At 47.6% G+C, this 25,399-nt stretch overlaps 1 protein-coding gene across 1 annotated transcript in view; it reads right to left on the reverse strand.

Annotated features, from left to right (window-relative positions):
• Window positions 1–11,707: 11,707 nt before the first annotated feature.
• LOC119442819 (atrial natriuretic peptide receptor 1) overlaps window positions 11,708–25,399 on the reverse strand; it is a 62,809-nt gene continuing 49,117 nt past the window's right edge. The window contains exons 16-19 of the mRNA XM_049663056.1: window positions 22,848–23,012; window positions 20,289–20,461; window positions 14,865–15,569; window positions 11,708–14,367 (exon numbers count right to left, since the gene is read on the reverse strand). Of these exons, the coding sequence (XP_049519013.1) occupies window positions 14,254–14,367; window positions 14,865–15,569; window positions 20,289–20,461; window positions 22,848–23,012 (1,157 nt within the window). The 3' untranslated portion in view covers window positions 11,708–14,253. The remainder of the gene's footprint in view (window positions 14,368–14,864; window positions 15,570–20,288; window positions 20,462–22,847; window positions 23,013–25,399) is intronic.

The following is a 25,399-nucleotide window of genomic DNA, read 5'->3' on the forward strand; positions in this document are numbered from 1 at the left end:
CCCCCAATGCATCATTTTTCTCCACCCACTTCGACAGTTCTAATTTTATGGCTTGCATTGCCATTCTATATATCACCGACGTTACTGTAACTGGCCTGTACGAGCTCGTCTTATTCTTATCTCCTTTGCCTTTGTAGATGAGGTTCATCTTGCTTTCACGCCATCCAACGGAAAATTTCTCTGTTCTAATCACTTGCTCTATGGCATTAGTCAGCAGTGCCTTGCTCTTTGGACCGATGTTTTTGATCAGCTGTATCGGGATTTCATCGGGTCCTGCTGCCGAGTTATTAGGGATATTTTCTTCCGCCTTTTCCCAATAAAAGCTTTCTTTTCCAATAAAAGCTTTCTCGGAGGTGTGCGCCATCTGTTGGGGCTGCAAAGAACCCAGCGGCGCACGCGGCGCGAGTCTGCGGAGTCTTTGCCTACGGACACGACAGACCCGTTGGGAGGTAGAGCTAAACAGCTTCCCTGTAAAAGAGCGAAAATCTTGCCAAATCTCTTGCTAGGTTCTCGAAAGTTAGTGTACGTTTGCATAGCGAAGTACTTACATTCAATGCCGCAGAATTGATTGTGAGGGCTTGAATTTTTATGCTTTGGAACCGGATCTGTGACTACGTTTGTGCTAATTTATTACAGCGGTATTCAGGTATAATGTCCAACGGTGTTTCGTTTCTTTCTTCCATTTTTTTAAAGCGAACTTTCTTTGCCTCACCCAGTTTGGATGGACGATCTAACACGGTAAAAAAGGGCGCGCGCCAGCCAGATTGCAGCCGCACCACATCAGCGCGAGCATCCACGCCACGTCGGCGCGCATGGTGTGACGTCACTTGCAATGTGCTCACCGGATACCAAGCCAGCCGCGTTACGAGCTACTACTCGCTTTGGATCTAACCTAACCCCCCCCCCCCCTCCCCCTCGCCATTCAAAGGGTCATTACCAGAGTTTGTTACCCACATCATTTGAGGTTTCTTTTGAGCTGCCTGTATCTTTTCATTTAAAATTTCATTGTGGCGAAAACCTTAGTGCATCACTGTTGGCGCGGACATGCACGGCTTTTAATTCCCACTTTCGCTTTATTTCTCCAAATCCTTATTTCTGCAGGTGTCCCCGATGCGCCCAACCCCACTCAGAACAAAACTTTAGTGCGACTATTTTGAAGTGCCCTAACTGTCAAGGCGCTCACAATGCTTCTTCCAAAGATTGCCCGACGATTAGGAAGGAATGTTCTGTGCCTTAACAAATGGTTAGGGAAGTTCAACCCACAAGGCTCGAGGCCACTGAAACAGTGCGACGTAGACGCCGCCGAAGGTACTCACGCGGGACTGCGACAGCTTCGAAAAATGCGCCACCTCTTCAAGCAGTCACCTGCAGTTCCCAGCGCAGCAAACGCTGACGCTGGACGGCAGAAAACTACGAAACGTTTCCCTACAAATGAATGGCCCCCGCTTCCAAGTACACGACCTATAGTGGAACAGCATCAAGTGCCGCATACAGTACAGCAAGCTACTCCATCGGATGAGGTGCGACATACAGATCAGCAAGTGGTATCTCTACTGCGATCCTTAATGAATGCCACTAGCGTGTTGCTGAACAACATGCACACAAAGTCAGCCAAAAGTGCACTGCAAGTACTGGACACAGTCCGGTGCTGGCAGCCCTTGAGTAAATCAGGGCTCACCAGCAACTATCTTTTTGGGAGCTGGTCCGAAAAGCAGCAATCTTCCAGTAGAATGCCCGGGGACTCCGATCGCGCATCGACGATTTCCGACGGTTTGTGTACGCCAACAGGTTTCCCATCATCATCATCTGCGAGCCGAAGTTATCGAACTCAATCAGGCTATACGGCTATGAATCATTTATGTCATCGACTAGTGGTGAAAAGAGCAAGGTTATGGTGTTTATTCGCCGTGAGCTCACTTACATTCTTCAGCCTGTGCCGCCTCATGACGATAACCAGTACGTATGCTTAACAGTAAAGAAGAAGAGACTTACCGTCACTGTTGTGGGGGGTGCGCATTTGACTCCAAAAGTTTACGAGACATCCTGTCAACATCTCCTGATCCATGGATTATCATCGGGGACTTCAACGCTCATCATACAATCTGGGGAAGTATAAGGATTAACGCGAATGGCAGAGCCTTGTTATCATTCGCCTCCGACAGCGAACTCTGGGTTTTAAATGACGGCAGTCCTACATTTTTACGTGGCTCCACATACAGCAGCTGTCTTGACTTGGCCTTCGTCTCACGAAGTCTCGTCAAGAGTACAGGATGGTTTACGGACATTGGAACGCGCGGGAGTGAGCATATTCCCACGTATGTCAAGATCAGAGGACTGTCTTCTTCGAAATCAAGTGATACCATCCGAAGAGTGGACTGGCCCAAATTACAGTCTGTTATGGAAGACCAATGTCAAGGTAATTTATTATATAATTTGGAAGACATAATCAAGAGCGCAGTGCAAGACAGTACGCGTACTCTAATGTGCTCTTAGAAATTCACTGAACTTGACATAGAATTCGAGCGACTTCGAGCAATCCGGCGACGTGCCGAACGTAGCTACCGACACACGAAGTAAATGGACGATCTACGGACTGCTAGACGCCTACAAAAGAAGGTAGGTAAGCTAGAGTCAAAACGCTGGACTGCTTTCAGTGAATCGCTAGACCCTCGCAAGCCCCTATCGCACTTATGGAGGACGGTGCGAGGGCTCAGGACACCACCCGTACAGCGGTCTCCATTCAAGGCTCTGTACGTCTTCCAACAACGACCAGATATTGATGTCGCAGAAGACTTCTGTGCCAGACTATCCGGGCAACTCACAGCTTCCAACAACTTAACACGTTCCATCAACTTCCCGCCACCACGTGACCCCCGCATGGATCTACCATTTTCAATCCATGAACTCAAGGCGGCGCTAGCTTTGTGCAGACGCACGTCATCACCAGGACCTGACGGAATTTCTTACAGAGCTCTGTGTCATCTGGGTGAGTGGGCGAGGAGTGTTCTTGAAATCTATAATGAATCCTGGCGAGCTGGCACACTTCCCACCAACTGGAAGACTAGTCACGTAGTTCCGCTACTGAAGCCTGGAAAGTCTCCGTTGGAGCTTTCATCGTATCGCCCGATTGCATTGGCGAGCTGTGTGGAAAAAGTGATGGAGAGGATGATCCTTGGACGCATGGAGTGGTACTTGGAATACCACAACGTCTACCCAGATGCCATGGCAGGATTCCGACGTGGCCGCTCGTCGATTGATAATGTCGCCGACCTGGTTACCTAAGTTCAGCACCAAAAAGGGTATAAACGTCTGTACGCTTCTTTGTTTTTCGACGTCAAAGGGAGTAAGACAACGTTACACATGAAGCCATCCTCGCCGCTCTCGAAGAGGTACGCCTCGGTGGTCGAATGTTCCAATGGATACATAGCTATCTCACTATGCGATCTTTCTTTGTGAGCACCGAGGACGGCTGCACTTCTTTACATTACACCTACTATGGCGTGCCCCAGGGTGGCATACTGAGCCCTGCGTTGTTTAACCTTACGCTGATTGGTCTCTTTTACCACCTTCCAAGCACAGTTAAATTAAATTATCAATGTGCGCGGACGGCATATGCGTTTGGGCGTCCGGAGTGACACGCTTACAACTGCGCGCCAGGCTTCAAAAAGCTGCCACTCAGACGACACACTACCTCCGAAATCAAGGCCTGGAGATTTCATCTGATAAATGTGCACTTGTAGCATTTACGCGTAAGCCTATGACGCACTACAGTGTATTAATCAATGTGCAGATGATACCATTTGTACGGTCATACAAATTCTTGGGTGTCATAATTGACAGAGACATCTCGTGGAGCCCCCATGCATTGTACATAAAAAAAGCGGTTGACAGGCATCTGTCACCTTTTGAAGTTCTGCGCTGGAAAGACCTGGGGAATGTTGACAAGCGCTATGCTTCAACTATACAGAGTACTTTTTCTCGGCTTCTTGCGGTACAGCTTGCCAGCATTGACTAACGCAAGTAAAACAAGCAAGCCTACGTACTATACGAAGTGTGCAGGCTCAGGCGCTCCGGATTTGTCTAGGTCTTCCTTGAAGTGCGTCAACGGCAGCAACTAATGCAATCGCCGGAGACCACCTCATCAAAACCCACATCACCTTTGAAGCACTAAGAGTGCACGTAAGGCACCTTGCACGGACACCTTGCCACCATCTAGCCTCTCTACCTGTGGAGAGACCGCACGCCTCGTTCTGCCGAACGGTATCCGCACATCGTGAGGCTATACCATCTTGCTTCACACCTGCCGCGAGACCTTCCACTCCTCCTTGGTGCCTCATTCAGCCAACGATCAACCTGACAGTACCTGGCGTCCGGAAAAAGTAGATATGTCATCGCCGGCTCTTAAACAGCTTACCTTACTCCTATTTATATGAAAAGTACTGGAATTACACCCACATATACACCGACGGCTCCGTCTTGCAGAACAGCTCTACCGCAGCTATCGTCATTCCAGAAAAAGCCACCACTATCAAGATGAAAACATCTCACTTGACAACGTCGACGGCAGCAGAACACGCAGCGCTTAGAGTCGCACTACGCTTCATTAATGACGAACCACCACACAAATAGTCCGTTTTCTGCGACTCGAAGACGGCATTGCAGAGTTTACTGTCAGCCTTACGGCGTGGTCCGCAGGAACAGTTGGTTTTTGAAATCACAGAGGCCATACACCACCTGACTGAGAAAGGACATGGAATCATCTTTCAGTGGCTGCCAAGTCACTGTGGAATCATTGGCAATGAATGTGCCGATCAAGCAGCTCGTTCAGCTCATGAAGAATACAACCGACTATCGATCCCGCTGTCTATAGACCAGATGCTGCAAGAATGCTCCGCCTACTTGCACACCAATGCACTTCATCAGAGTGGAATAAACCACATTTTATGCACGTCCGATTATACACCTTAGATCCAACCTTAAGCTTTCGACTTCCACCAAGACTTCCCCGAAAAGACGCAACCTCTCTGTGTAGGTTATGGTTTGGCGTCGCGTTTACCAATGCCTACGCGTTCCGCATAGGCCGGGATGGCCAACAGCGCAGCATGTGGCGATTGTGGGGACGCGGAAACGATTCGTCATGTTCTTTGTCAGTGCCCACAATACAGTGTGCAGAGACAATCTCTTTCCGTCGTACTGAACCAGTTGGACGACCAGCCTTTATCGGAAGAAAGAATTCTGCAAGATCGACGCGACTCAACATCGCATCAGAAGGGCATGCAAGCGCTCCTGCGCTTCCTGAAATCGACTAGCCTGTGTGAACGTCTGTGATCGGAATGCCTTTTCTGTTATCTATGCCTGTTTCTTTTTTTCTTTTTGTTTTCGCGCGCTCTCTCTCTCTCACTCTTTGCACTCTTTCTAACCCCTATATCCCCCACCCCAGCGTAGGGTAGCAAACCGGAAACTCGCTTCGGGTTAACTTCCCTACCTTTCCTATCTCTCTCCAATGTGTGTCGTAAAGTAATTAACTAAGAAGTTCATTAGTCAATTTTTGTTAAATAGTTGAATACGTGTTTCAATTTCTCGTGCTACTAATCTCCGCCTCTTCGAATAACCAGCTCAACGATAAGAATTATGCTACCTGCCCCACGCGATTTTTAAAAATTCCGTAAAGCTTAATTTTGAACACCCGGTATACAAACGAGAAGAAAGGAAACCGAGGTGTCCGATTTTTATTAGCCATGTCATAAGAATCCAACAAACAATGTCACCAAGGACATCATAATAGAAATTATCTGCAGTTCTTAATTGAATTAAAGGAGTGATAGATAAATGGAAATTTATGGATGAAAAAACAACTGGCCGCAGGTGAGATACGAACCCACGTCTTCGTATTACGCGTGCGATGCTCTCACCAGTTCAGCCACCACGGCGCCGTCTTCCCACCCACTTTCTGAGGTATTTATGTTTATCTACTGGAACTAACCGGGGCAGTGTTAGCCAGCGCCACCACTCACGGTGTTGGCGGCGGATGTGGGTATGTGAAACATCCTTTCTGCCGCAGGCGTCACCTAGTACGTGAACTCTTTTAATGAAGGCAACTGGTCAATAAACTCACACATGCTACCTGAAGGCATCAAAGCTGCCGATATATGTATCCTATCTCCCTGCCCTAAAGTGAAATATAGCAACGATGTTTTTATGTTTTCAAAGATGGTTAAAAGCACCAAGAAACTCGAAATTGCGACACATAGACCAAGGTATCATCATTTTTACATAAAGCGGAATTGATGTCGTTGCGAAGCACAAAATATGCAGGAGCACGGGATACGCAAAAAAAAAAAAAAATACTGGCCGTAGCTGTTTTGGTGGATTTGCCAGTGTGCAGGCGATAGTGCCCGCTTTAAAAAGTGGGGAGGGGAGGGGAGGGGGGGGGGATGGCAGTGACACGGTATTATCTACTGACACGATAGATGTTCGCAGTTATCATCTAATAAATAATTTATGATGACAACTGTTCTACCCTTTTTCGTTAAGCAAACAGACTGTCCTGCAAGGGGATGCGTAGCCATCAGAAATCATCATTACTACCTAAGGAGGCTGTAAATAAATATTTCCTACCATGCGCGAGTCGCCAGCTCAAGAAAATGAGTCAACTGAGGTTTATTTCCTTCTTCTAGCCGACAGCTTTATGGGGTTTACTATACGCGGTTATCATTTTTATCATCATTCCAAGTGGATACGCCTTGCAAACTCACCGGCTACAATTCGTAAATTGGCATTTTGTGCCGCAAAGTAATTAGTAAAGAAGTTAATTAGTTGAATATATGTTACAATTTCCCGTGCAAGTAATGTCCGCCTATCCGAATAATCCAGCTCAAGGACTAGAATTATGTTATCTGCAACAGGCGATTAAAAAAAAAAATCCGTAAAGCTTGAATATGGTCACCTCGTATACTACAATGTCCTTTGTCGGCCGTGGTGGCTTAGTGGCTACGCCGTTGTGCTTAGCACAAGGCCACGGTTTCCGAAGCCCTCCACTAGGTTGGCCTCTCATAGCCCTATTTGAGGAGAATAAACAACATCAACGTATGAATGAACAAAATTAACTGTTCAGACTGAAACCAAGAATTTCAATATGTAAGCCATGCGTACACTGCTCTGAACGAGCCCGCGCACTTTACGTGCTGCTCCAACTTATGCAAAACTTGTGTGGGCTGCTTGGTTTTCGCCTCTAAATATGCGACAGCCATAATACACTCGCAGTTATGAGGAAGGGCGCAGCGAACCGCTATCGTGCGGCAGGGCTGACCGGAACCTTTTGTGCCCAACATGCGACTTGGAGGGCCAGGTCCATCGCATAACGCTGTGGTGTATGATGCACAAACGCTTCACACGTTAAATTATTTTGCCTAATGTTCCCTTTTCATGTTCAGTCTGCAAACATGCTTAAATAAATCTGGGAGGCCTTTCCTGACGAAAGATTCGCGCGAACGCGCAGTCCGGCCATCCCAGCCCGCGGCAGAATGAGGCCGGATAGATGGATGGATGGATGGATGCTAGGAGCGTCCCCTTTTATGAACGGGCGGTGAGTTGCGCCACGAAGCTCGTTGTTATATTGCCTAATGTCCTACCTGTCAAAAAAAAAAAAAACGAATTTTTATCTCCAAACATTCTGAACCCCTGTTGAAGACTTTGTTTTTGTATGTTGCTTGTCGTTTCCCTACTTTTCTTCCACCAATCTTCCAATCGCCTTTTACTAATCTCTATTTTTGACATGTTTACTTTCCCCCTGCTCTCGCTGAACCCAAGGGCTTCAAGGAGGCCAGAGGTGATTAAATCGACTGCTGAGCAGATATCTTCACATTCTAATAGAACAAGCTCCATCGTTTTCCTAGCTTTACCGCAGCAAGTACATGCTTCTTCTTCTTTATAGCGCCTCACTTTATAAGTGCGCGTTCTAAGGCATCCTGATCTCGCTTCGAAAAGCAAAGAGCTTCCCCTTGAGTTACCGTAAAGAGTTATCGCCCTTCTACTTACGCCAGCGCCTCTCGTGGCACCTTCTGTCCCTATAGGGACAGGAGATGTATTTCCTGAGGTATTTCGTAGCACATTTAAGGGCGCATGTATTAAATGTGGTGCTATAGTCTTAGGATTTCTGCTAAGCAGACTTGGCTTCACTAGTGCTCGGCCTGACCAATTTAACATGTGCCCTAATTAAAACGAACAATAAAAAGAAATAGTGAATCTTTTAAATGAGCCAATTCAACATTGCGATTTGTCGTGCCGATAATGTCCGCCTCTGCAGGTAATCCACCACATTGCGATATTTGCTCCATGCGATTAAAAGAAAAAAAAATCTGCCTGAAGTGAAAAGAAGAAAGAAACCACGAAACCAAACAACAACAACTGGTGTTTTGTGTTGGCCAGAATTGCCGCCATTTTATAAGACTTCTACGCTGCATTCTCGCAACCTCCAGTGTTCTTTCTCGTGACGTTCCCCCTGTTGTGGCCTTGTGCTGTCCTTCGTCCACGTGCACATGCTGCAGGTCAGGGATCGTATTGTGTAAGGATTATTTTCCTCCTATTATATTCTCATCATCCACGCCCTCCAGTGGCCCATCTCGGTGATAATGGCGGCGTGGTTTCGTTGGAGCCAATGACGAAGGGCAAGGAGAATAGAAAATGAAGAGCATCGTTGCAACATACGCGACCCCATATTCGTTCATGTATCAGCACGAGAATGCGTGGGCAACAGAACCGCCTGCGCCGTCTGTTGATGACCGCCATCAACGTGGGTACGTCAAACGAGCACTGCGAGAACCAGGCCCCCGTCCTCGGGACGCGCTGATCAGGAATGACATATCAGCCAGTGCTTTTCGCAAACGATGGCTCGATATGTTGCGGCCACTCAGCGATGCAGCTATGCCACGCGAACAGTTCGCGAGTGCTATGCATTTAGTGAGTGTCCGTGTGGTGCCCGTCCTATCAGCAAAAAAAAAAAAAAAAAAAAAACAAAAAAAAAAAAAACAAACAAACAAACAAACAAACCATAAGTGCCCCATAACTCTCATATCCATAATGCCACATCCCCATATGGGAATATACGGGCTCTAATATAGGGTCTCATGTGTTTTATATGGAATTATTGGATATTATGGAGCATATGGTTTTTTTTTAGATAGGGCGGGATCGAGCCTGCCCACTCGATGGCCACGACTCTTGTGTCGTTATAAGTTGATCACGGCCCGAAACCGCGGCCTGAAAACGGGCGCCCGTATTCACGATAAGATATATTACACTAGAATTGTTCGTTGGGGCAAATTACAGGCAATCCTAATGCTGGATATATTAGCGAAGGCGGCTGGGCAGTGACAAATGTTGCCTATGAACTAGAAGTTTTATGAACGCGGCCCGGAATCCGTATTCACGAAAATCTCTTGCACTAGGATTGTTCGTAAGAGAAAATTCCAGCCAGCCCTGATGCTTGTCATAATATCAATGAAGGAGGGCGGCCAGTGGCTAATAAAGATCACTTACGTTCGAGAAGATTTGCCACTTCGGCCCTATATATTCCAGGGGCCGTATTTTCAAGCGTTCCATTTCCTTTTCCCTTGTGTTCACTGTCCACCATTGGCTCGCACATTACACGCACGCATGCGCGCCGCCATTATCGCTGGAATCATCAGCCACTCGGCGTGTCCAAAAAAAAAAAAATTGCAGAAGTCAGCGATGACTTTCTTGTCATACCACATCCGCCGGTACACTAAAGGCCGGCCCACATTCAACATTTCTATCGTTGTCAGCTGGCACTGCGTTACTCGGCGTTGACGCAAGGAGACTAGCGGAAATGCCGACATGCCAGATGTTGGTGCTCTGCAGGCGTCGGTTGGCGTTCCGTCCCATACGCCGCTCGACGTGGAGAGAGAGGCCACAAACGCTCGCCTGTTTAGTCCTCGATCGTCCTCAGCTCCGGGACTCGCACTTTCCTCCTCTTTGCGACTTTCTCTTCACATTTACGTCTCTCATCCAACGAAGGGCTTGGGTATGTGTTGAGAAGACGAACAACGAAAGACGAACGGCTGGCGAAATCCCGGGAAAGAGCCAAAGAAAGCGATAGAGAAAGCTGTCGCTTTAAAAGAAGCATGGAAGATGAAACGGAACGCTACAAAATACGGGCCCGTTTTCCCAGCGCGCATTTCCCAGCGCTCTTTTTGTACGCTCTGTATGTATTTCGGTTTGATTGTGCTACGTACAGTGCACGAAGTTTTTTTTTTCCTTTTAGTAATAACATTCTATTTTCTGAGTATAAGCTTGGAACTGTATGCGCGGACTCCACCTGATCTGCCGAACAAGCGCATTGGGCTTAGGCGGATCAGCATAGTTTGAGTATGTATATGTATCCAAATGAATAAACCCTTGACGAAGAACTGGTACCTCGCGCGAAATGTCTGCCATATAGTGGTCACTGCTGCGCCTCGTCTTGTAAATGGATATTTGTCAATAGCCTTCCGTGGAATCCACGTTTGCTCGCGCCGCAGCATTTCGGTGGTGAAGCCCTACCTAGTGTGCACAAAGTTCCGCAGCGGCCGCCGCGTCCACTTTTAGGCCATGCTGACGACACCATCACACCTGAAACCTCATCTGCTGCTCATGTGTTAGGAATCTATGTATGTGCAGTCGAGAACAAAAGTCTAGAGACCACGGCATCAGCAAGAAAAAAAATTCTTCTAGCACAGCCGTGCAGCGCGAAATTGCCTTAATGCACGACGCGGCATGACAAGGCACTATCACTTCATTTCAACCTTTTATGCTTAGGCTGCGAATAAAAAATATTTAGCGGCACCCCTGGTCCCCAAACTTCTGCTCTCGACTGTACAAATCAGAACTCTGTACATAAATAGATTTTCCAGGTATAATGCATCGCAATACTACTTTATGCTGTGTATATTTACAATCAAAAGCTACGCTGGGACCACAACAGGCGCCGCTACTGAGGGCGCGGATCTAACTTGCTCCACTAAACAAATCGTATGTTCGTGTTCACTACGTGGCTTGTGAATATCGTAGACACCTTTTGTTGGAATCGAATGCTTTGCTTCATTTTCGCAAACGTTCAAGACAGTCGCGCCACCGGAGACGAGGCTTCGGATAAAGATTAATTCCGTCGGTGAAGCAGACTGTCAGCAAGAAGGGACCTTGCGCCAGCACTAATGAGGGGCGCCGGAATTTTTGCCCGGCAGTTGGCGTTAGTGGGGCTGTGACGGCTTGGCGCTTTCTTCGTTCGCACTGGCCCGCTTCTCGGTTTGGCGCTGGCATCCAGCGTCGTTGCAGGATTCATATGTCGTCGCGCAACTGTGTGCGAGCCCTGCGGTCTCTCCCTTTAATGACCTGCAATGAGGGTCGAGTCGGTCCCGTTCGGGCCATAGCCCTCATTTACGACGGCGGGTCCCTGTCTGCGGGGACGCTATTGATTATTTACCGGAAAACGGCGACCATAATAAGGCGGCGGGCGTTCACGGCGAATGAACCGCATGTACGCTCTGCACAATGACGTTCGGGTCGTCTGCGCAACACCCATTTCGCCGCGGTAATTTTCACGGCACGTGGCGCACATGACGGGCACAGTCGCACTGACCGCCTTGGTTCTGCGCCTGTAGGCCCACTTGCGCTCACATACGACAAGAGGACGCACTTGATGCATTTTATTCGCTCGAATTATTGACGAAATGTGCATGTACAATCATGACTGTGAAGGGTTGCACGCGAGGCGACTATAGCACGTACGATAACAGCACTACGTGTACGATGTCGATCACGCTCGTATAGAACCGTGCATAAATGTTAGTATCAAAGCTGGCCGCGCACTGGACAGTGACTTATGTGCGTGCATTGGGAGCAGGTGAGTGAACACGTTCGCTGGCGACGGCAATGTTTGGCCTGACTTCTTTCATGACCAGAGTGAAAGCCATCGAGCTCAGATTGTTCCACACAGATGGGGCCGACGGCAAGTATGCAGTTAGGGAAGGTTGCCATGAAACACGCATCACAAGTTCTAGACAAGTGAGATCGACCTTGCTTGCACACTCGCTTAACAAGTGGGGTACACGAAACGACGAACAACTTGGCGTCTGCCCTTTGCTACGCTGGAGGTCGCAGTCTGCCTAACAAAAGGACCGCGCGCGTTGCGGCTGTTAATGAGAAAACAAATAAATCACGAAAAATGACACGTGTTTGCACACACAGATGACACCAACGAAAAGTATGTAGGCAGTGAAAGCTGCCATAAAGCACATGCTGCTGCTGTTGGCAGGTTGTTGACGATAACATCCACAACACGTGATCATAATGACATATCTGCGTACAATGCATTGAGTTCAGGGGGTATCGTTACAAGCACAAACAGTATTGTAGAGACACAAAAGAGACGCGACCGTCGGCTGTTCGCTCGAACGGCTGTATTAGAGCATTTGCAATCGAGAGGTCGTCCGTGCAATGAAAAGTGACATCGCTGCTGCTAATTGTGTCAAAGCTGCAAAGCTTGTCCTTACCTTAGCACGCCACAGAAAATCGGCGCAGCGGCTGTAAGCAGTACACTCCTGCTGAGGAGAGGGTAATTCCGAATCTCTCAGAGCCGAATATGAACTCTAATGGAGTCTTACAAACAAGTGGCACGAATTGCAGCCTTTTCTAAAGAGGCAACCACTCAGGAGACGAAATTAGGTGTCGCTCCTCACCTGTTTACCTCGCAAGTATGGTTTTTCCAAATTCAGCCTGTTAATTTATAACTAGCCGTGCTTTGCCTCTTGTAAGCAAATCAATCCGCAAGGCCGGGGTAGTTTTGTAGCCTGCTGCTATTGAGCGGATGACAATTTTTCCCTTTCAGATTTGATTTGTCTATTCAGTGTTCCTTGCGCTTCGAGTTGTCGATTAATTCGGCCTTGAGCTGCCGTCTGCTAGTCTCTTGATTAGCTCAAATGGCACAGCGACCCCCACCTTACCCCTGAATGAATGATGTTGGTCCCGGGTTTGATCCCCGGACCAGGACGAATGTTGCCTTAACCGGGAAGCTTTCTATCTAAGAAACACGTATGGTTTTCCTTTGTAGCCTCCTGCAACTCTTGAGTGGGGGTCAATTTTTCCCTCTCATATGCCTCTTAACTCTTTTAGTTTTCTTTCTGGAGTGGAGAATACCCAGTGGCTGTCTTTACATCAGCCCGGCCTTCAGATGCAATGTCGTGTTGTGAGCTTTGAGTGCAGGAAGCCTCCACAGGTGATTGTAGGAATGTAGAACTGAAACACAGCATTTTCTAGTGCTACGTGCGCAAGCCCAGTAAGAACAAGCAGAGAAAATCTTGAATTAAAGTAAAGTGCGGGGCAATAGTTTATTGGCTGCGTACGTTTCGCGAAATGTGATAACGTGGATTGCATGTCCCCATGACGATGGTATGACACGAGACACGTGATAAATACAATGCTTGAGTCAAAAATTATCTCTTAACTCGATCAAGGAGGATGTGTACGAGCATTTCCCTCGCACTGCGGCTTTTAAACTATTTAAATATATTATATAACTTGATTTAGCTTATAGTAAAGTTAAATGAACACTATTGAGTTGCAGTCAAAGGCAGGAACCCGTGCACGTCATCTTTCGTTACTGCCTTCTCTCGGTGCCGACTGATACGAGCAAAATTTTACTTCCAAAATATTCGCCACCGTGCTCCCTTCCTCAAAACTTCCTGATGTTGCACCTCGAAAGAGCCTGGGAAGGAGGGATCCCGGCTTAAACATTTCGGCTTATCAGTGCTCGCGACTTAAGTGTGTGCCTATTCTTACATGTGATTAGGTACACTGGAAAGAAAGAAAGAAAGAGAGAGAGAGAGAGAGAGAGAGAAAGTAAGAAAGAAAGAAAGAAAGAAAGAAAGAAAGAAATAAAGAAAGACAGAAATAAAGAAAGAAAGAAAGAAAGAAAGAAAGAAAGAAAGAAAGAAAGAAAGCAAGCAAGCAAGCAAGCGTGATTGAAACAGATTCGCGTCACATGCCTCCTCTTCCAGTGGACCTTGGCGACCGCACTGCGTTACATGATCTGGCGACTAGTAAAGCCTATACTACCGGTCAAGCCAGCCACTCGATTCCTTCGGAGCTCGTTCTTATGCAGCTGAGCACATAGGCGCGACAATGTGGTTTGCAGGCGCCACTCATGAAAAGCGATGCGGACAATCGGTGCCGGTGACCCTCGATGGAAGTTGGTCCCGTTCAAAGCTGGCGCATCAGGTGCTCGTTTGTGAAGAATGTACCCTGCAAGCCTATGTCCGGCGAGAAAGGAGGGTCCTCTGCTTCCAGGAAATAGGTGCGCATCATGCCTTTGCCCTGGAGAAATTGGATGGGAAGCAGAAGTGGAAGGGAAAGTACGGTAATGAAACATTGTGGTTCTTTGTAGGCATGAGGTAATCGATTACGACGCTTGGACGTGTGCAATGATTCTCTGCGCCATAGAGGCAAGAGAGATTGTACTGCGGGAGTAAAACGGGTGCAGTATGACCTTGTTGGGCCTTGTCAGTTGCAGCTGTGCGTTTGTTGCACTTTCTCATCTATAAGTGAAACAGCTCTCTGGGCACACGCATTCTCAGTGAGCGTAGATGTAGTGGCTTAATTTACATAACGTAGCAAAGTGAGCACAGCTTGCTGGAGATAATATGTGGCAACGTAGAACTGCTACGACACGCAGACAGTGCGTCGACGTTACGTTGCTTAAATACATCTAGTCCGTGATTACGCAAGGGTGCCGGCACTATTTCCAAGCCTGTTCGACGCTCCCAATCCCGCGGGCCCAGCAAGCGTCGGTTGTAAAAATGGGTAGTATATACCTTGACGTAGATGTCACCGCGCAGCCGGTGGCGGAAGGTGCCGAAGGTGTCGAGCAGGCGCTTGGTCTCGCGCGTGATGTGGATCTTCATGGCCTCGCCGCAGCTCTCCATGCGCGAGGCAGTGTTGACCGAGTCGCCGAAAAGGCAGTAGCGGGGTCGCTTGAGGCCCACCACGCCGGCCGCACAGGGGCCCGAGTGGACGCCGATGCGCAGCCGCAGCTTGTTGGACGGCTGGTGCCGGATGCGAAAGCCCGAGATGGCCGTCAGCAGCGACAGCGTCATGCGGCCCACCTCGCGCGCGTGCTCCTTGCCGTTGCGCACAGGCAGGCCGGACACCACCATGTAGGCGTCGCCGATGGTCTCCACCTTGAAGACGTCGTAGTTGATGATGATGGCGTCGAAGCAGGAGTACAGGTCGTTGAGCAGATCCACCACCTCGATGGGCGTGCTGTGCGCGCAGATGGCCGTGAAGCCGACGATGTCGCTGAAGCAGATGGTGGCGCATTCGAACGCCTCGGGCTGCACGTACTCGCCGCGCTTGAGCTGCTCGGCCACCGAGCGCGGCAGCACCTCGTAGAGCAGCTCGTCGCTCTTGCGCTTCTCCTCGACCAGCGCGGCCGTCTTCTCCTCGACCAGCTGCTCCAGGTTGTTGGCGTACTGCTCCATGCGCTGCAGAAGGTTGTCCAGCAGGTTGCTGCTGCCCATCTGCCTGCACGGGCCACACATTCGCTACACGAAGCAACAACACACGCGGCGCTGTTGGTTCTCGCGCTATGCTCGATGCGTCCTTGTACTCAGTTTCTATGTAGCATAACAGGTCCTTGGTGATGAATCGGCTATGGCGGCGCGGCTATGCTCTCAAGTCATCGTGCAACTCTGCGAGGCGGCGCAATGGAAAGTCCTTGCAATAACAGCATACCGCTTTCAAGCCAGAGAGCATGTATGGCGCTTTTCGACCAGTAGCGACCACCATATATATATATAGTAAGAGCAGTCGTGTTCACTCTTTCGTTCCTTTTTGCTTAAGTTTTTGCAAAGGTCAGTTATCAGGATTGCCTAGCAGCAACGTCGTTTGTATCAGTTCATACCTAATCTCAGATTTCCCTAGGATTGGTATACCCTGCGGTCAATAGCACGGGCCTATTTTAGGGGTGCAGTACCTTAACGAACCTTTCATTGGAGAGTCAGATTCCATTTGGCGCGCGTGACGTCTTCTAGCGCTCCGTTGGTACCAGTCATGGTTGCGCAGCACTCTGCGTCTGGTCGCCGTGACTGCTGTTCAGAGATTTACATGCGACCACAGGAAATCCCCGTGTGCGCAAGTTTAAACCTTTCTTGTGGTTGCAAATGTGTGTAAAAAACTTAAGGGATTCTGCATTTTCTTCAAAATATTTCTTCAAAAACTGGCTTGTAAAGCTGGCTCCTTTGCCAAGTGAGTGTTACATAGAAGAAGCGCACTTCACGAGGTACTATTCGGGAGGGAAAGTAGTATTGTGGAAAGTAGCAGTGCGCAAGGCAAGATTCCAAGCATTCGACCACTGCCCGCTATGGTGGTTACGTCGTGGGGTGAGCGCGTGCAGGCTACGCAGAAAGGGTAGACATTTGTCGTGATCATCATCTCCGCACTGCCTCCTTTCGTTTTCGTACCACATCTCTGTCGCTCCCTGAAACCATTTTCCTCATCGTCCGTTTCTTAAGGAAACGTTGGACCAAAGCCTTCACGGCTACGCTACACTCGACACCCGTTAGAAGCTATCAATCAATCAATCAATCAATCAATCAATCAATCAATCAATCAATCAATCAATCAATCAATCAATCAATCAATCATTTACCGTGCCCTGGAACATTTCTAAGGAGCAACTACAACAGCAATAATAATAATAATAATAATAATAATAATAATAATAATAATAATAATAATAATAATAATAATAATAATAATAATAATAATAATAATAAAACAATGAACAAAGGAGGGCCATTGCGTGCCGTGGAAATTCGTAGTTTCTTCAGAATTGGCACTTGGGTGACCTGCGTGCACAATAATAACGTTCTCAGAGGCAACCATAAACAGCGTCGGGCGCAAAAGGGTCTGCAGCGCGTCGTCCACACTTTTTCCTTTTTGCCTCTTCGCTTGCACAACTTGGAAAGAAATCGCAATCTTGGCGGCCGGCAATATTGTTTGGCGGCCAGAGAAATGACACGAGCCACCGTTTAATCTCCCGCTTCACGCGGCAAAATTAGTGTCGCTCTTGATTTCGCCGAATTCAAGGCGCCACCTTGCTGTTTACGTGAACCGTACGCGTGCCTTTTCTTTTCATTTTCTTCTTTCTTGAGCAAACGTTTTGAAGCTACAAATGCCTGGAGTGAAAGCGGTATCGTTGTTTTCTCGCACGCGTGCCCTAAGAATAAGCATCTACTGATCCGCCAAATCTTATTTTTAGTTAATATAGGACAGGCTACAGTTTTACAGTTCGAACTTAAGCAAAGTACAGTAGGCAACAACCAAATTGTTACTGCAGCGGCACGAAGAAGAGAGCCACGTGCCATCGTTTCAGTTGGAGTGAGTGAAATAATAAAAAAAAAATCAAATTGATCGCGTTATCAAAAACCTTGCGACACGAGAAAAACAGGCGGAAGCCGAATAGCCTGCGAAGCCATAGGATTGTGTTGCTATACGGTCTCCCATGGCACACGGTCCCTGTGGATCAATTCTGACATCGGGTGCGGCTAAAGCGGTTTACGCTCCGGCAATTCTGGGCAAGGAAACATGCCGGCCCTGCTGCTATGCTGGAGGACGCAAGGGTGTCTGAGCGAGAGCTGGCCACGTGGGCAGTGAGAGAACATGTGTCTAAACTTTGACTCACGCATCAAGATTGTGATTTTATTTTATTTTACATTTACCGTCTACCTTAATGCAGCATGCGAGGTCTGCGGCACCACCGAAGAAACTATCGGCCACCTGCTGTGCCACTGTCCACGATATGCCCCAGAAAGACAAGAACTTGCTAACGCACTAAAAAAAAAAAAAAAAAAAAAAAAAAAAAAAAAAAAAAAAAAAAAAAAAAACCTTGACAATCGGACGCTTCCCGTGCAGGTGCTGCTGGAAGAGCGGTGGAGGCACTTTTGTGCTTCTTGAGGACGACGGGCTTGTGTCAACGTCTGTCACTACTAGTGCAATACCACACGCGTCAGCGAACTCCGCCGATAATTTCCTTCTTTCCTTCCCTCCTCTCTCTCCCTGTCATCTTTGTGTTCCCCTTTCCCATTCTCCCGATGTAGGGTAGCCAACCGGACGTTATTCTGGTTAACCTCCCTGCCTTATGCTTTTCTCTTTCCTCCTTTTTCCTACTCTACTGCTGATAATCATCACAAGACCTGCATTTTTTTTCTCTCCTTTTCTTCTGCGCACCTTCTTCTATAGGGCCTTTCTTCTCCTTCGTCCCATTCGCTGCAGAGTAGCATGTAGGCGTAAATACGCTGGATAAAAACTCTGATTTTTCAATAAAGAGCTTTATCTCTCTCATGTGTCTTGTCAGCATTAGCTGTCGCATTCTTGTGCTCTTTGATATATAGCTGGCCAAAATAACCATGAGACGAATTGGTGCGATAGTTTTTACTGTTCTAGTTTTGAAATGCAAATATAGTAATGTCTAAACGAGTGAATGCACAAATAATTAAATAAATAAATAAATAAATAAATAAATATACACATTCATTTGAACATAGAAATTTTTTATGTAACACATAGGCAGCAGGCAGCTGGATTTTTATTTTTTATTATTAAATTATGGTGTTTTACGTGCCAAAACCACGATGTGATTATGAGGCAGGCCGTAGTGGGGGCTCCGGAGATATGGACCACCTGGGGTTCTTTAACGTGCACCTAAATCTAAGTACACGGGTGTTTTCGCATTTCGCCCCCATCGAAATGCGGCCGCCATGCCCGGGATTCGATCCCGCGACCTCGTGCTCAGCAGCCCAACACCATAGCCACTGAGCAACCACGGCGGTTAGGCAGCTGGATCGTATATTCTTTCAGGATTGACTACGACTTTCTCTTTGACCCTTTTGCATTGTATATAATATTTGAGCAGTTGGTTAATTAATATTATCCAAATATGTAATTAGGCTAAATACAAAAAAGTAGCCTGGCTTGCTCCAACAACGGCAAACAACACGTTGGTACATGACATTACCTTGGTCCAGGTACATGACAGTACATTTTTAAACCTCGGCACAAGTAACGTGGGACACCCTGTTATGTGCACATATATACAACATCACGCACCAAGATTTAAAAATATGAAAATGCCACGTAACTGGACAGAACTAAGGTAATGTTGTTTGCCGTCGCTTGCAGATAATGAGATTATTTTTTGCATTCCGCCTAATTGCATATTTAGTCTTAATAAATTAATCAACTTCTCAATAATTAGATGAAGAGTGTCAATGAGAAAATTGTAGAGCAACATGAAGAACTCTCGATACAGCTTTCTGTAGCTCAGTTAGTGTTACATAAAAGTGTTTTTCCGAGCGTGTAAGAAGCCCGCGAATACAAGCAAAATTGCCACGGGACTGGCCGCTCCAGGCACTTTGAGTGTATTCGCGGACTTCTTTCACGCTCGGAAAAACACTTTTACGTAGCACGTATCGAGCAACAGAAAGCTGTATCGGGAGTTTTTCATGTTGCTCTATAATATTCTCATAGACACTTTTAATCTAATTATAATATTTGAGAAGTTGATTAATACTAATTATCCAATTAGGCGGAATGAAAAAAAAATATAACCTGATTATCTCCAAGCGACGGCAAACATTACCTTAGTTCTGTCCAGTTATGTGGAATTTTCATATTTTTCAATCTTGATGCATGATAGTTGCGACACCCTCGTATACTTGTCTCAGCCGTATGTCTTCAAGAGCAAAAGAGAAAAAACAAGAACATGAAGTGTAAATAAACGTGAAGAGAAAAGAACAAGAAGAGGAAAACGGATTCTAAGGCGAGCGCAACCAATTCTGTGTTGCTACCAGTTGTCTGATGTTTCCAGTGTTAATTGTATTAGATTGGATTAGATGACAGGGAGAGAGAGGAGGGAAGGAAAGAAGGAAATTAGCGGTGAGATCGCTGACACGTCACAAGCCCGTCGTCCTCAAGAAGCACAAAAGTGCCTTCACCGCTTTATGGGCCAACGAGCGATGGGGGCGGTGTTCCAGCAGCACCTGCACGGAGAGCGTCCGATTGTCCAGTTTTTTTTTTTAGCGCGTTAGCAAGTTCTTGTCTTTTTGGGGCATATCGTGGACAGTGGCACAGCAGGTGGTCGATAGTTTCGTCGGTGCCGCAGACCTCGCATGTTGCACTGTCGGCCACTCCAATTAATGCAGAGTATGACTGTTTCTGTACGAACTTGAGATGGGCACTCGCCTGGTGTACTTGCGCATGAGCTGCTTGAGTATGGCAAACGAAGGTCGCAGCGCGGGGCTCTCGTTCCAGCACAGCTTCATGAGTGACAGCAGCTCGCGCGGGCAATCGGCGGGCGTCACGTCAGGCCGGAACGGCGGCCGCGAGCCCAGCTTCACCCGGAACAGGATCTCTGCACACGTTCGGAGATTCTCCCATTGAACCGATGTGATTCCGCCATCCCGTCATAGGCCTCGATGTGACGCCTACAAAGACGCTTATCCTTCCAACGTTTCTGAGCAATCTAGAGGCTTCATAACATAAACTAAGATTGACGCGTAGAAAACAGAGAAAGAGAGAGAGAGAGAAAAAAAGAGAGAAAAAGAAGGAAGAATGTCGAGAATTTTGTATGACACGATATATAGCACATATCATTCCGGAGTAAGTCCTTGAACGCCGCATGGCTCTCTTAGGCGGGAAACACAACAGCACCAGCAGAATCCACGCTCTTGCGTAAGTGCACTTCGTAAATGACCGGCACCCGAGCGGCGCTCAATAAGATATGGAGCGAGGTGATAACCAGACGCCAGCCGAAGTGGTATGCGTTTGATGAGCCACGCTGTTACGTAAGAGAAGACTCGCCGCGGCGGCTCAGTGACTATATGACATTCTGCTGCTGAGCCTTATTATGTCTTATTAGTCTTCAAGACGTGTGCCACTCGTTGAGTTAAATTAATCGTTTAGGCATGCTTGCAGGTTTGCTGTTGTATGAGTTAGTATGCATGTATCACATTCATTTGGGTGACCTCGGAATGCATGTGACCGGATAATCTCGAGTGGTTCCCTAAAGCTATATGTGGAGTTGTGATTTCACAGGCAGCGACTTTCGTGGTTTCATCTGAATGACTGTAGTAAATTCAGTGCAAGGTTTAAAGGAAGGCAGACGCCGAATGGCGTCGCTTCACAGAAAGATTCTCATGTTCGTCGATGCCTTTATCGTATCTTTGTTTTGCTTTGCGAAGTCAGGACGTAACGAAAGTGTCGCCAGGAGACCGGCGTGAAGTAAACGCGGTATGCGCATCAACTCCCGAGCGTTTTCGACGGTGATCCTGGCACGCAGCAAGCAGAGCGGAAGGGCGCCGATCTGCCGGAAGTCCGAGCTTCCGAGCGGCCAGCTTGGGGCGACTTGAGAGCAAGCAGCAGGCAGACTCGAAGAGTCGCGTCGCCGGATGCAATACATCTGCCCTTTCGCCGTTTTCCTTTCTATTTTTTTTTTTTACGGCAAGCGAAACTCGCCCGTGTCACCGAGTCCAAACTGTCCAATAACGTCGTGTTTAAACTACAGGCTCTCGAAGCGGCATTCAAGTAAAAAAGAAAGAGAGAGAGAGAGAAAGAGAAAAGTGCTGCGCAGGTCGCGGACATCGTCGCGTGTCGGCGCTGGACTGAACTCGCGTGGTGCCCCGTCTTCACTCCTTCTGCAGAAACTTTCTGCGCTGTAGCGTGGCGTACGTTGTTTACGGCACGCGGAAACGGTTAATAACGGAGTTCTCCATATTTGTCAAGTCAGCGTATAACATTTCATCTATATCAGTCGGCGGCTGCACATCACGGGCAGACTGAGCGACACCATCGGCGGCATCCTATGCGCGATTAATTCTTTCTCAGTTACGCTGCGCTGTCGTCTTAGGGTTTTTTTGTTTTTTTTGCTTTACTGTTAGTTTGTCATCATATCACTCCGGTAAGTAATAAATAAATTGTGACTCACAGCCGTGGATAACATGTGTTCACGCCAATGATTCACCATTCGATCCCTATACACCCTATATCACTATGCTCCGTTTTCCAATTGTTTACTTTCGGAGACTACTGGTTACACAAGTTTCTCCGAAAGAGCCGATTGCTGCACCTATTTCTCAGCCTGCATATCGGCTCTGCCTCCACGCTCACTGTGTACACAAGATAGGCTCGGTCTTCGCCTTCGCTCTGTGACTTGCATTGGTACTGGCAACGTCAATACTACCTTATAAATTTTCTCGGCCCACTTTGTCTGAAAAGCTGATTTCTGGCGCGGCAGGCGTTGTAGAGATTTGCCGTGCAACGGAGCACAGCGAAGAGTTGTAAGTCTCCGTTCTCGTAAGCCCCTGCAGCACCCACAACATCACGTCTCCTCCGGTTTAATATTTAGGCTGGTGCGAACTTGATTTGTTTATAACAACAATATGCGTACGGGCGGGCATTTCGCGGTATATACATGCGTACATTAAGTTTTCTGATGCATTTATACCGGAGAGCTGCATTCACCAGTAAAGGTGCGTCGATACCTCGTCTCGAAAAGGGTAGTAACAGCGAAGCTGGTAGCGTCGTTTTTTTTTCTTCTTTTTATTTAAAGGCTTATATACTCGACCGGCATTTCACCTCTCACTCTGCACCAGACAGTGGGATTTGAACACTTTGACCCAATATGGCGGAGGGAAGCACCAGTTGGTGCAAAAGCTCTCACCACTTGTTTTACGGTGGCGCTGGCGTTGAGGTATCGTACATATTACTAGGAAATGCGATTGAATCGCAGGCGGTCTTACCTTCTGGGGGCAGGAAGTGCTTGGAATACTTTTCCAAGTTCTCGAAGGGCCCCGAGCGCGTGAGGATCTCCTGAAGGATGATGGCGAAGCTGTAGACGTCTCCTTTGACCGAGCCGCCTGGCATCTCCTCGCGCAAGTGTTCCGGGGCCGTCCACAGAAGACTGCCTGCGCCCCGCAGCCCAGTCCCTGTGTTAATGACCTTTGACAAGTGGATAGAAACGCTCGTTTAGTGAATGAAAGTTCTTGTGCTCCCTGTGTGCTGGTTTCGGCACCACTACATCATTGAAAACGGAAGGCAACAGCGGCTCTACACTTTGTTTACGGCGCTTGTCAGTGAACACGGGGTTCTGCTAGAGTTAATCCGGAATCGTTCTTCGGTGGTTAACCTTGTTGCTGATTATGCGGGCCCTAAATACGTGTATTACTTTCGAGCACTGTCGGTACGGAGATATACACGTGAAAGATGTGTCTCACCATTGCAATCACAATGACGTGTTTGCAAAGAATGTGCGTTTGCCAGTGCGTTCCTCGTTTTGATTTTTCATTTGTTGGAGGAAGTGGGAAATACAACTGCGTCCCTTTTCATCAGACAGAATGATATTTCACATTTTGCCATCGGACAAAGAAAAATATGACGTTAGAGGGGCGCGGTGTGTAAAAAAAAAAAAAAAAATTGTGACCTCGGTTTATGCAAGCTGTGCATGACTGTAACACGTTTGAAGCTGTGAAAAAATTATGGGGTTCCACATGCCGAAACCACGATCTGATTATGAGACTATTTGTACCACGATTATATTATGAGAGTATAGGGAGAAGGGGGGTGGGGGAATCCGGATTGATTTTGACCAGCTGGGGTTGTTCAGCCGTGCGCTTATATGCACGCGTGTTTTTTTGCATTTCGCCCCCATCGAAATACGGCCGCCGTGGCCGGAATCGAATCTGAGTCCTCGATCTTTGCAGCAAAACGTCATCGCCATTAAGCTACCGCATCGGGTCTGTAAAAGAAAACAAAGAACAAACAAGAATGACTCGGCAGCGTGCTTCACAACTCGTTCAGAAACGGCTTCGAAATACTACTGCAGCCGTAACAAGTTCTTGTGGGTTGTGTAATCAAGTTTGACTATAGAAGCCGACGACTGCACATCGTGCAGGGAGTTCGAATGGGTCACTTTAGATAAGTTGACAATATTTGCGGTACACTGGCTCATACACTTGGCGTACACTGAGCGTACACTTTTCGTTCACACTGGCCAACGTGGCAGACAGCGTCCCACTGCACACGCTGGTTCAATGCAGCTGGGCAAGACGCTGTGCTCCCATGTCTCCAACTGTCAGCGTTATAAAAAAATGTATGATATAATATTCTTATATAAAAAATCGTCAGGCCTTCCACTGGGGTGGAGATGGAAGACCAGCGAAGCTGTAGTATGGTGGGAATTATGTATTTTCAGTTATGACTATTAAGATGTGATGGTGTAATTGGTTATTTCAACTATTAAAGAATGAGAAATATGTATGATCCTATGGTTTTCATTTATTTAGTGACCACAGGGACCATGGCCTTATGGTCGCTACGGTACACCGCCATAGGGTGTACGGCAAAGGTTGGCACGTTCTTCATAAACACGTCACCAACGCCGCGCGCGTTCGGCGCGAACGCGGGATAAACGCCGCCGCCGTCGACAACAGTTGTGCGCGTTGCTGGTGCTGCTCCCCTCCCTCCCGTTCCCCCACGGCCTCTCGCGCGACGGAAGAAGTCATGTTTGCTCTCCGCCGTGCGTTCGCTTCCCGTGAAAGCGCGTCCCTCGCGCGCTTTCACTCGCACATACAGCATATGGCCAATGATAGTTTTTTTCTACACGCGGACACGACCATCGGAGACTGAGCCCTTCAGAGCTTCGCTGTAAAAAGAAACCGTGAACAACAACTACAAGTTGCGGTGAAAATATCTCAGAAAACTTAAGTTCAGTTCTGCTGAGCTATCCCAAATGACTGACGACGCGTCAGGATAATGTCAACACGGCGTACACGTATGTATAAAAACATGCTTTTTTAGAGGCGTTCGTGTCAGAAACGACGGGCTTCGGGTCTTAAGACTTCTTTTGCTATATGGTGCAGTTCTCAGTGATAGAGAGAGAGAGATGAAAGAAGGGAGAGGCAGAATGTGAGTTTTCGGTTTTCCATCACGTAAAGGGGGGAAGGAAAAGAGTACGCGCCGCATGCTGTATTTGATGCGAATGAGCGCCGTCGCATTTAGGAAATGAAGCATATAATTATTTTAGCGTCTATCAAATTGCAAATTACTTCCTCAGCTGATCCTCCCTACGCCGCTTTCGCGCTGCCATTCCCTTCAGTCAACTTCCACTTCTCCCGCTTTCGTGCAGACCACTTCGATCCGTTCGCAACGTTTTCTAGACGGAGCTCCCATCTATTGCACTAAGCCGCTTTAGCCGTGGCCGAACAGCGCTCTTGCGTAGTCCAAATGGACAGAGACAAATTTGGTGTTGCCGTGATTCCGAAGGCCACGTTTTAAAAGAAATAAATTGCGCCCA

The sequence above is a fragment of the Dermacentor silvarum genome, chromosome 1, assembly GCF_013339745.2.
Source record: "Dermacentor silvarum isolate Dsil-2018 chromosome 1, BIME_Dsil_1.4, whole genome shotgun sequence".
Lineage (NCBI taxonomy): Eukaryota > Metazoa > Arthropoda > Arachnida > Ixodida > Ixodidae > Dermacentor > Dermacentor silvarum.